We start from the raw sequence: 12,892 nt of genomic DNA on the forward strand, positions 1-12,892 counted from the left end.
CTTCACTTACCAGCTCTGTGGAACGTTCCAGAACCTCTCTATGCTTCTCTTTCCTCATCTTTAAAATAGGAATGATAAAAATATCAACCACTGCTGGAGTTTTAGGAAGCCAGTAAACACTCTTCCTGACCCTCCTGCATTCAGGACTGAGAAATAAAAGCAGGTGTCAGACAGTTAGAGATCAAAGTGTCATCTTTATTACTGACAAAGCTGGACTGGAGGATGTGGTTGAGTGAAAATACTTCACACAGTCACTGACACGGTGGGCAACCGCAGACAGCAGATAATAACACACCCTCTCTGGGGGCAGGGCGGCCCAACCCAGCACTGATCCTTCTCAGAAAGTCAGCCGTCAGTGGGGTCAGAGAAGTTCTTCTCCTGCCCTGGGGAAGACTGGGCGAGGGGCACTGCATGTGTTCTTCCACAGTCAGCCCTGCTGGAGAAAAGGGTAGGAATCCACCGCCTGCCCTCACAATGAAAATATGAGAAGGGGAAATAAGTGATTCCCTCAACACCCTCTCATGGGTTGTTATGGAGATTAGAGAAAACAAACAGCTACAGTATCTGGAATATAGACTCCGCGAAGGTCTTATCCCTGGTGCTAACTGTCCTGAGTGGTGAGGCCAGCCAGGTAGGCAAGACTGGCCAAGTGACGGAAGTTGTGGTTCAGAAACTACAGGAAGCAAGGGAGTTTCCTAAAAGGGGATTTCTCTCTCTCCCTCTCTCTCCTTGTTCCCTACACTCAGGAAACCTTGAGAGTTCCCTAAAGGGAAATGCTGACCAGATATGAACTGGCAAGTGCCCTAAAGAGAGGGAAAAAATCCCAAAGCTGTGTCTCTGGCGATACACCAACCCAGTGACTTCTGAACACAGTCTAAAGGCCCAATTTTCTTCTGTGGTTGTGTGTATGAACTACTAGTGTTGTTTTAGGGCAGGTTTCTTGGGGGGAAGGGGAAGGAGCTGTAGTGTGTTTTTCAAAGCAGCCTCTTCTCAGCCCTAATAATTAAGCAATTAAGACTCACCAGCAGGGAAGTTACTGGGAGCAAACAGGAACCGCCCTGGGGAAAGCCCTGTCCAATCACTGAACAACAGCAATTCCATTTAAGGTGAGTGCACCAGGAAGACAGGAAATAACACGTTGTGCTGACTCCTGCTCTGGGTGCAGTCTATCTGCAAGGCCACACTCTCCACCTGACCTGCCTCAGCCGATCTCAGGTCATCTCATGGAGGAAGGCTGCTGGCTGTGTGGACACCCAGGGAAAAGCCCAGGGGAGCAGGAAGTTGTCAGTCCGTGAGCCTAGTGGCTCTCTTCCCTGTGCTGAGTCATCCTTTGGTGGCGCACCAGGGGACCACACCTGTCTGAATTTCTGAGGCATATGGAAAACCCCAGGAGCCCGGATCCTTGAGAGGTTTTACCTTGGGTAATCCCTCTCACCAAGACCATTCTCACTTGGCCTTTCCAACAGCAACATCTTTAGTTCCCCTTCTTTCTCCTCAAGGGGGAATCTATACAGCGGGAGGGGGCTCCCAGGCCCATTAAGTTCAGTATGGTTGCATAATCCACACAAAGCTTTTCTGTGAAAATGGAGCCTTAAATATATTGCTAATTTAACGATAATAATAGCTAGTATTTAATGATCATTTACTGTGTCCAGGTACTATCTTAATTTTCACAGTAGGAAGTACTATTGTTACCCACATTTCCAGATGAGAAATTACGACTTAGACAAGTTAAGTAATACGCCCATGGTCCCTAACTATCTACTATACCCACAATATTTAGCCCAGAGAAAGGAAACCACTATCTTCCACAACCTGTTTTCATGGACACAGAGAACATAATATCTGGAAAAGAACTGGAGATAACTAGAGCAACCCTTGAATTTACAGATGGGAAAACAGACCTGGCGAGGGCTTAGGGTGTACTTGCCCAAGTACCCCACTAAAATCACGGAGAAGCCCCTAGTCCCACACTTCTTGTACCTCTTCTATAACACAGTCTCCTCCTCCCTTCCCAGAAGAAAACACTCTCTTGACCTTTCCTTAATCATTTCTTTGCTTTTCAATTCTCCATACACATTATTCCCATTTTCTTCTCTTCCTGTTACCATTTTTACTGAAAAAACAACGGAAAGCAAAGGAAAGGGAGAGAAAGAGAGACAGAGACAGAGAGAGAGACAGAGAGAGGTGGGGGAGGGATCGAGGGAGGAAGAGGGAAAAAACATCTATCAATAAATGAGAAGCTGGATAACTCAGTTTGCTAGACTGCTATATTGGGCTTCAAGCTGTCTGAAAGCAAGCCAAATCCCTTGTGTGACACTGGGTCAGTCCCGCCTACTGGCTCGGAGCCTCAATTTCCCCATCTGTAAAACCATAAATTCATCATCCACCAGGCCACGCAAAAGCGTCGTGGCCTAACCAAAGGCCACCCAGGGCCCCCTCGACAGCCATCGTTGGGCCCTCAACAAACATGGCGACTGTGCGTGACGTACACTTTCGTCGCCTCCGCGCCCCCCCCAGGGGGTGGCGACACTCAATGACGGCGGCGGGCGGGGCGCATGCGCGGCGGCGGGGCCCGGCCCGCGGCGGCGGCGGCGAAGGGGCTTTTTACCCGCAGTTGCCCAGCTGCGGCTGCCGCTGCGGGATGGTGTAGCTGGGCGTCCGGCCAGGCGGCAGGACGCGGGCCGGGCCAAGGCGGCCTGGAGGGCCGACGCCGCCTGACGAGCTCGGGTACAGGGGCAGCACGCTGAGGGGGCGTCGCCGCCGCCGGCCCCCGGCGCCGCCGCGGGAGGTCGCGCCCGCCATGGCGGCCCGGGCGGTACTGGACGAGTTCACGGCGCCCGCCGAGAAGGCGGCGCTGCTGGAACGGAGACGCGGCCGCATCGAGGGCCTGTTCGGCGTGAGCCTGGCCGTGCTTGGCGCGCTCGGGGCTGAGGAACCGCTCCCTGCGCGCATCTGGCTGCAGCTCCGCGGGGCGCAAGAGGCGGTGCACAGCGCTAAGGTGAGTCCGGCCGCCGACCCCGCGCGATCGCCTTCCCCAGCCCGGCCCCCGCGGCCTTCTGTCGATCGGGGTCCCTGGGCGTCCCCACCCCCTTCTTCCCTGCCCTTCCTGCGCTGACCGAGCCAGGCGCGGTGGTGAGAGCGCGGTCTCCCGAGCCTCCGCTCTAGAGCCATGTGACCTTGGGCTAGCGGTTTCATCCCGGGCGCCTCAGTTTCCCCATTTGTAAAGTGGCGCTGACGAAAGCAGCTTACTCGGAAGGCCGTCGCGAGGATTGGAGTAGGTGATGTGCGTAGAGCGCAGAGTGCAGTGGCTGGCAGGCACGGAGTGAACGCGTTGAGAGTGTTGCCTGTTGTTATCTTTCCCCCCAGCCCGCGGGCTGGTGCGCAGGGCCTGATGGCTGGGCCCGCAGCCTCCTGGCCTACCACCTCAGCCACTTATCTCTTCCCAGGTCTCCGCTACAGGGATTCTGAACCTCTTGGGGATGTCAGACCCCTCTGAGAATCTGACAAAACCATCACAGTAGTACAGTACCCAGAGAATATCAAGAAGAGATAGGGATGATTAATAATAGTATTAAAAATAGCATTATTCCATGTATTGATTTTGTGTACCACTAGCATTTATCGAACGGTTGTAGCACATCAGACGTTATGTTCAATACTTCGGAAGGATTATCGAATTCAGTCCTTAAAAAATCCAGTGAGGTAGATTTTATTATCTTCCTGTTTTTAACAGCTGGGGAAACTGAAACTTTCGAAGAGGTGACTCATCTTCTCTCTAAATCAGCATTTCACACTTAGACTTACTTCGGGCACCTTCAGCTACTCCCTTCCCTCCCCAAGCCCAAATACTGCAAGAGTACATCCTCCCCCTCCCGGGGAGCTAAGTTTCTCCAGGTTTTCCCATCGAGTAAGTGGGAGAGCCAGGATTCAGACCGAGGGAGTTTGTTTCCAGAGACCTTGCTCTTGATACCTACCTCCCAGATGCTGAGCACTGGGGGTGGGGATCCATTTTTGGCGTCGTACTTCAGAAATTTCACAGTGCCCTTGAAGAATCTGATTAGCTGTGACTCTTGACTTTCTTAGATTAAAAAAGAAGCCTGTATGCTTGCTTTTAACGTGCTTAGAGGAGGTAGGACACTTAACTGTATGATTCTTCTCCACAGCTTAACTTAAAGCACTGCAGATGTTGAATCAAGTTTGCTTTCCTGTTCTTGATTTTTTTGAACCAGTTGTCTGGTCTAACTCCTTCCCAGTCCCCTCCTTGTTTTCTCCCCAGCTACCAAATTTCTTCCCACTCCCCAGGGCTAAAAAGTTTGACATGACTAAGTCCTATTATGGCTTCTGAAAGTCTCTTACATGCATTCATTCCTTCCTTTTCCATTATTTTTGCAGCAGTTAAGACCTTCTTTCTTGGTATGTGCCCTCTCCCTTATTTCATTGCCTTCCCTCCCTCCCCAGTACAACTTGCCTTAGACTAATCCTCCCACAAAAAGTCATTCTCCTGCCCTGGGATCTAGTAGAGCCTCCTGTTGCCTATCTCATTCACTCTAAACTTTTCTGATTTACAAAACACTTATTTATTCAACCCCACTTTGTTTTCCTAATTCTCTGCCTTAGCAGCTCTCAGCTTAAATCTCCACTGTAGTCTGACTAGTCTCACTGCTTTTATTGTGTACTCTGCCTGAATCCCAGCTCAGCTTTACTCAAGGCTCACTGCAAGCATGGCAAGTGCTTCTTTTGCTCTACAGAAAGACCCTGCTGGACCCTCCCAACTCCAGCTGCCTCGCTTGTCCCTGCCATGCAGTTCAGCATAAGCTAATTGGAAAAGGTGTGTCTTACAGTATATTGGTAGTATGTGTCACCTGCCCATTTATCTTTTTGATGTGTGCTACTCATAATCTAACTCTCCCATTTATAAGAAATCCTTTTTTTCCCTTTGAGATTTATGGGGAAAAGTTGAATGCCATACTCAAGGGGTTTTTGTTCTTGTTAATTCATTTTGGAGTGTGTTTTAATTCCTTTAAGGAAGAGAAAACCATTAACTTGATTTTTAAAAATTAAGAACAGAGGGAAAGGGCTTCCCAGGTGGCGCAGTGGTTAAGAATCCGCCTGCCAATGCAGGGGACACGGGTTCGAGCCCTGGTCCGGGAAGATCCCACATGCCTCGCAGCAACTAAGCCCGTGCACCACAACTACTGAACCTGCGCTCTAGAGCCCACAAGCCACAACTACCGAAGCCCGTGCGCCTAGAGCCCGTTCTCTGCAACAAGAGAAGCCACCGCAATGAGAAGCCCGCACACTGCACCAAAGAGTAGCCCCCGCTCGCCGCAACTAGAGAAAGCCCACACGCAGCAACGAAGACCCAACAGAGACAAAAAAAATAAATTAATTAAATAAATTAATTGAAAAAAAAAAACAGAAGGGAATTCCCTGGCGGTCCAGCGGTTAGGACTCTGTGCTTCCACTGCAGGGGGCACGGCTTCGATCCCTGGTCGGGGAACTAATATCCCGCATGTCCCGTAGTGTGGCTAAAAAAATTAAGAACGGGAGAACAATCTTCAGCGTATACAATATTTTAAGTTAAGCTGTGGAGGAGAAGAAGGTTTGGGGGAAGGAGGATTTAGAGTAAGGACTTTTTTAAACTAGCTGGTAGAGTCTCCAAGCAGCTTTGTGGGTCCCATCAAGTGGTTCGTGTCGTTTTCCTCCTTTAAAAATGTTAATTCACTACCCTTTAGAAAATGCTTGAGTAGAGGAGAATGCGGAGCTTTAGTTAGTTAGGGCTCCATTCACTGGAGAGAGGTGAGATGGGGCTACTGGTAGAAAGTGATAATGTCCTGGGAAGTTTTTGTTTTTTTAAAAAAGGCACATGCTCTTGAGTGACCACTTTTGTCAAAGGGGAAATTTGTTGGAGGAAGCAGTACTTGAGCTGGGCTTTGAAGATCTGGGAAGATTCCCAGGTAGAGGTGGTTGCAAGCAAGGGCCTCGAAGCCAGAACAACATGGAGTGTCTGGGTAGGAAGAGTCATGCTGCCCTGTGAGAGATGAAGCCTCCAGGGACCCAAATGCTGTGCTAAGGCCACTGGGCCTTATCAGTAGGGAGTCAGTGAGGATTTGGGAGAGGAAGGATTTGCTTGAAACTCTGTATTTGAAGACAGGCAGACCCAACTGTGGAAGGAACTTCGTTCCAGTTTAGAACTGGACATGGGTGGGGTGACACGGTTTTCACTGGGACTTGGCAACTGAGTGGATGCAGGGATTGAGGGAGAGGTTTGAAGCCCTGGTGTCAGGAAAGATGGTGGATACGTTGTTTGACCTGTAGGTTGGTGGGACCGGGTAGCCGATACTTAAAGAAAACTTCTGTGCCAGGAAATACACTAGCTGTTGCCTCTGGACCTCAAGGAACCCACAGCCTAGTAGGGGAGAAAGTTGGAAACAACATTTAAGAGTTGAAGTATGTGCAAGTAATATAGGAGAGGAAGGGTTGTTCTGCCCAGTGGGATGCTGGAGGATGAATGAGAGTTTTCCAGAAGGAAGAGCATGTGCAAAATCACAGGGATATGAAGTAGTCCCGTTTTTTCATGGATTCCTCAAGTGAAGGACAGGAATGGGGGAAGGTGCCAGCTCACAAAGCACATGCGACCTGCTAAAGAACATGGATTTTACCAAGCAGGGAGGCAGCGGAGAGTAATGGAAGGTTGTAAGAACACCAGTGATGCTGTCAGATTTACATTTCAATGCCTCCATCATCAGGTCCATTGTTGGCTACTGATGATATAAGTATAGAAATTGGGGATAAGTGTTTAGAACTTTTATAGCAATGTGACATTACTACAAGGGCTAGAGAAGCAATGTCTGAAAGTGAGAGGGAAACCAAAAGCGGGCATTGTCCATAGGGGCCCAGTGGGAGGGGACTGAAGTCCAAGGTGGCAGACGTCATGGAAACAAAGGAAGTTGAGGATTGAACGTCAGAGAAGAAGTGGAGGCACTGACCGAGCTGCCTCATTCACAAAGAAATCGAAGATTCAAAGCGGGGGTGGGATATTGGAGTCTGGCCTGGGTGAGGAGAGATGAGGCTGAAGAGATCTCTGTCCTGGGGAGTGCAAAGAGTTAGATCCTTCCCTTAGATCAAAGAGCCCCTGGGACTAGGTGGGGGACTGCATAGGGAAGTGGCTGGCTGGTCGGAAGAAACGGATGAACCGAGATGCTCATGCCCTGTGGGAGAGGGCAGACGCTCATGCTCAGTATCCGCTGGTTACACATATGGGCCTAGTGATGTCTGATCTTCTCACCCAAGGGAAGCCAGTAGTCTGCATTTTGTAATGGGAAATCTGTTTTGTTTTAAGAGGCAGCTAATTTATGTTTTAAAAGCCATATATGCTATGAATTACATCTCAGTAAAAGTTTTGCACTAATACATTCTTTTTAAAGTACATATTCTAAAAAAAGAAATATAGGAAGCAACCACATATGCTAAACAAAACATGGCAGTAGACCAGATTCAGCTTTTGGACTGCCTTTTTAGGACCTCTGCTTTAGGTAGTAGGAGACAAGATATGTGAGGATACACATTTTTTTTCCTATTTGGTGAAGTGGGTAATTGAAGGCCTTAATGGCCTATAGTACTGTCTTAGTAAAGTGGGATGCCAGTTTATGCCCAGAGAGGGAGGGTGAGACCTTGAAGACAGTGCAGTATGTCAACACAGATACAGTGGAACTGTTGGAAGTGCATTAGAAAAAAACAAAAAAGGACTGTGGACTTGAAGTGAGGGCCAGGGAAGGTTAGGTGGTTTGAATTTATAGTATCACTTGATCCAGAAATTCTCAAGTAGGTGATGATTTCCCCCACTCAGGATGTTGGTGAAGCCAGCACATAAAGACTAAAGGAATCTGAAGTGCAATTGAGCAAGGCAAAACGGGGCCCAGGAACTGTTTCTGAATGGTCAGCCTTATTTGAGCTAGGACAGTCCAAAAATATGCAAGACTTACCTTCTACTGTTAGTGAACTAATAGCTTGAGAGGTTCAGACTGGAGAGGAGGCAGGTGAAGACAGAAGGGCATAATGAACTGTAAGAATAAAGGGAGGGACAGGACCTTAGACCGTGTCCCCTCCTAGACTCAGGGAATCATGCAGGCAGAGGACAGTTTCAGTAAGTGTTGGAGAATTCTAGAGGTGGTAGTTAAAGAAGCATTTCATAGATCAGAATCTTGGATCTGGAGGAATTCTGAGAACCAAGGGGTGGTACCTCAGTGGTCATGGGTGAAGTGGAAGCGTTCCTTTTAACTTAGAGAAGTGAGAGGCTAAAGGATGGACGTGTGAGCCCTCTGGAGATAATGCAGTGCTGAGATCATGGAGGTCCATAGCAGGGAACTGGGTGCTAAAGTTAGTTGGTAAGCTAGGAGCCTGTCCTGGAGGTTAACAAACAAAAGAGGAGTAATTGGAAGTAAACAGCATGGCTACTTGTTGTATGGTTTCTCCCTGAACCTTTAGGGTACTGAATTTGCTACCTTCAGCTGCCCATCAGGTGGTGTTATTTCAGGCATTACTTCATGGCAGTGAATAGCCACTGTGAAGCATAGCCAGTGACCTACCAAGAACACCAATCTGGAGGACTTATAAGGAGAGTAATTTGGAGAACTCATCAGTCTTAAACATTGAAATTACAATGTACCTGAGAAACTGTGGTAAGGTAGGCTAACATCCAGTCTGCTTTTTATTTGAGAGGGAAAGAAGAGAGGGTCTTATGAAGAGTTGATGATTGTCCTTTACCTGAGTTTTTGCTTGCATATTTGTGGAGTAAGAGAGGAGAAAGATAAGGGTAAAGAAAATGCAATTCCAGTAGAAGTGGCCTGTTACTTCATTGACTTCAGAGGGTTAAGATGGACCCTATATTGTTTTATTTCCTTTTCCGTTAGGAGAACTTGGTACCTGGTTTCATGAATGAATTCTTGAACAGTAGATTTGTTCATGGAGGAAATAATTTATAGATGTAATACTGGGTAGTGACAGAGTTTTTTGTTTTGATTTTACCAGAAAGGAGGTTGGAGGCCTTTTTGCTTTTTCTAGAATGATAGTTTTTAACTCACCATGGTTGTAAATCATCTTCTCAAGAAACAGAGGTTTGTTCAGTCTCTTTTATGGTTAATATTTTGGGGTTATACCAGAATGTTGAAATAAGGGATACTCACGCTGATTGTACTAGGGTCAAAGTGATTGCTCATGACTGTAGCTTCCTCTTCCCTATTTGTTTACCAGCTAGTATTACAGGGTTTTAATTAAGTCAGGGACAACATCTTGTTCTATGTTGACTTTTTACTAAATTAATATAATTGTATGAAGTTAGAAGGCTTGCATTTCAGAAACAGAATTATAGGGGGGAAATCCTTACAGTAATTAATTAAAGAACTGTTTTTTATAAAAATAAGTTATGTCATATGGAAACAACATAGGAAAATCCTTTTGTTTAAAGAAACTGAATTATTTCTTTCAATTGTTAATTTAAGAGGTTCCTTTGAACTTAGAGAAAGTTTTGTTCAGTCTTGGTGCTTACAGAATTACTTACTTTAATTGATGAATAAGAACTATGTGGATTCACATCTGAATTTTCTATGTAAAAGTCAGTTGTGATTATGACACCTTTTCATCGAAAATCCCTATCTACCAGTCATCTGGGATCTTTATCCATTCTTGAACCTACGTGTTTAGTTCACTGTATGTTTCATTATTAACCCTGGTATTTTTTAAATTAAGATAATAAAGTCATTACTTTGTTACAATAGGTTAATGCAGATGATATATCTCTAACAGTTAGACTGATAGATAGATCAGGATTTGGCTGCAGTGATAGAAATTATACAAAATGGTTTAGTTTTCTTTCACTCAATAAAAAATCTTAAGATAAACAACAGTCCAAGGCTGAGCAGTGGTTAGGAGCTGTCAGGGTGAAGGTCTCTGCAGTTCTTTTGGCCTTTCCCTCATGATCACAGAATACCTACTGCAGCTCCAGCCATCAAGTCTCTATTTCAAGAAGGAAGGAAGAAGCCACAACACCTTTCTACAACACCCCAGCAGACTTTTCCTTATCTCTTTCTGGACAGAACTATGTCATATGGCCAATACTTGCAGGAAAGAGAGCTAGGAAATGTTCAATTTTAACTAGACACATTGCTGCCCTGAACAAAATCTGGGTTCTGTTTGTTAAAGAAGCAGAACGTGGATATTGGTAGACAATAGGAACGACTGCCACATCATATTATCTACTTCTCAAAATATGCCTTGAATCCTCACCATTTTTTTAGTTTTGTTTTTGTAAATAGGAATTTTTTAAATGAGCACTTTATTTTTGGTTGTTTTTTGTTTTTAATTAAAATGTAATTCCTAAAGATACAAGGTGAGCACATGCCAAGCATTTATTTATAACTCATTTTTGAGGGAACTAGCTGGATAGGAAAACTGGTTCAAGGAACAGTACAGGAAATGAATATAGGTACTGAAAAAGAATGTTGAAATAAGACTGCTAGATTGGATACAAAACTTGTTCATGTCCTACAGGATAATGAAACAGTAATTTGGGGGTTGTCACAGAAATCATCTGTGTCTTTACTGGACAAAAATATGCAAGTTAAATGTGTAATTTCACAGATTCTGGGCCTTTTTCAATATAAATAGTATGTCAAACAAAAAACACATTCCACTAGAGCATACAAACATGGGCGAGCTTTTTCTGTAAAGGGCCAGGCGATAAATAGTTTCAGACTTTATGAACCATACAGGGTCTCTGTCTCATATTCTTCTTTGTTTTTGCTTTTTACAACCCTTTAAAAGGTAAAAACAATTCTTAGGGCCCGTACAAAAATAGTTTGAAGGCTGGATTTACACTGTCCAGTGTATTGCCACTACCACATGTGGCTGTTTAATTAAAATTCAGTGAAATTAAATATTCATTTCCTCAGTTGTATTTCACGTGCTCAGTGGCCATAATGTAGCTATTGGATACCAATTTGTACAGTGCAGATACAGAACATATGTCATTACAGAAAGTTCTATTGGACAGTGCTGCCCTAGCTATGAAATAATCCTTGGTCGGGCCTGCTAGACAGTTCTCTAGTATGACACTGAGAGAGCATGCAGCTATGCATGTATTTTTCATAATCAGTCTCTTCATGAAAGAAAACTTTTAAGTTAAAAAAATCTTATGATGCATTGTACTCTGCATTGATAAAATCAGAGAAAGGCCATCTATTTTTAAATTAGTATTAAAATTATCAAGTCAGATTGATTTGTCCAAGGATTTTTTTTTTTTTTTTTTGTGGCCATGTCTTGCGGCCTGCAGGATCTTAGTTCCCCAACCAGGGGACCAGGGATTGAACCTGGGCCACAGCAGTGAATGCACTGCTTCCTAACCACTGGACTGCCAGGGAATTCCCTAAGGATTATTTTTATTACATGAATTTGGATTCTAAATACAGATGCCTTTGAATTTTCAGCTTCTGTGCATTTTGCATTGTTTCTCTTTTGTCCTTAAAAAGCTAACACATTATAAGTTTGGATGTTTAGTTTCTTTATTTTCTAAGAGTTCTAGATATATAGATTTATGTAAAAGCTTGTTCTCTATAAACCAATTCGAACAGAAATTCTTTTTTTTTTTTTTTTTTTTGCGGTACGTGGGCCTCTCACTGTTGTGGCCTCTCCCGTTGCGGAGCACAGGCTCCAGACGCGCAGGCTCAGCGGCCATGGCTCATGGGCCCAGCCGCTCCGTGGCATGTGGGATCTTCCCGGACCGGGGCACGAACCCATGTCCCCTGCATCTGCAGGCGGACTCTCAACCACTGCGCCACCAGGGAAGCCCCGAAGAGAAATTCTTTAAGAAACTTTATTATCTACTTCATTAATAACCCCTGGAGATAGGAATATATTTCACATTCACACCATGAAGAAGTAAAGGCTTTTTCTCATTTATAGAGACAGACACACAGAGAGCTTTCAGCTTTGGTTCCCTAATTGTAGCCACAGGTCGAAAGTAATCCAAAAACACAAAACTGGCCCAGATTTCAGAAGGGCTGTTCTTCTGTTAGTAGTCCTGAGACATGTTCTTGCACAAACAGAAGAACAGAAAAGACTAAAACCAGATTTTCCTGTAGTCTCTCATGCCACAGAAAGTGGATCCCTGTTATCTGGTGACAGATCACCACATGGTCAGACTGTAAAACTCAGATTCCTGCAGACTAGATTCATGTGTGAGACTGACCTGGTAGTCTGTAGCCACTTGGTCCCTGAGGCAGTGTGGAAACGGACATGTGGCGAAGAACCATAAAGTGAAAACGCAAAATCAGAAGGGAAAAGAACAGGGTAACAGCATTAGTAAAATTCACTTCCTGCTTGGGATTCACTCTAGGAGCCAAAATTAGGTAAACCTGGGCTCCCAGAGCCAATGAGGTACCCTTCTTGGGCCACTCAGTTTAATAGCTCCAAGCAGGTGAGCTCACTTGGACATCTCCATTGGTCCTACAAGACTGCCAAAGTGAAAATTTATTTTAAAAGTTATAAACATGACTTTCAGACAGTCAGGTATCTCATAAATGAGGGAACCAACAGGAACGGAAAGGTGTTTCAAAGAGCTTTTGAGGATCTGATTATTTGAGGCTCTGAGTATCTGCACCAAAAAAAAAGAAATGATGGAATAAAATTGCTTGTAGATATAAACTGGCTAATATCTTACAAAGCAGTGAAGTTATAAGTATTTCTACCAGATGGAGATAATTGGCATCTCTGCTGGACAGAAATCTACATTTTGACATGTAGCATCACAGTCCGGGCCCTAATCAATAATAAATGGTGTGTAAGACAAAGGTACATTTCCCAGAGAAGTAAATCATCTTTGGGTGGGCGAAAG

The 12,892-nt window shown here is 45.1% G+C and overlaps 1 protein-coding gene across 1 annotated transcript in view; it reads left to right on the forward strand.

The window, feature by feature from the left end:
* The first annotated feature begins 2,590 nt into the window (after positions 1-2,590).
* Positions 2,591-12,892, forward strand: part of N4BP1 (NEDD4 binding protein 1) — a 45,118-nt gene continuing 34,816 nt past the window's right edge. The window contains exon 1 of the mRNA XM_082863316.1: positions 2,591-3,001. Within this exon, the coding sequence (XP_082719442.1) occupies positions 2,804-3,001 (198 nt within the window). The 5' untranslated portion in view covers positions 2,591-2,803. The remainder of the gene's footprint in view (positions 3,002-12,892) is intronic.

The sequence above is a fragment of the Leucopleurus acutus genome, assembly GCF_964270905.1.
Source record: "Leucopleurus acutus genome assembly, chromosome: 20".
NCBI lineage: Eukaryota > Metazoa > Chordata > Mammalia > Artiodactyla > Delphinidae > Leucopleurus > Leucopleurus acutus.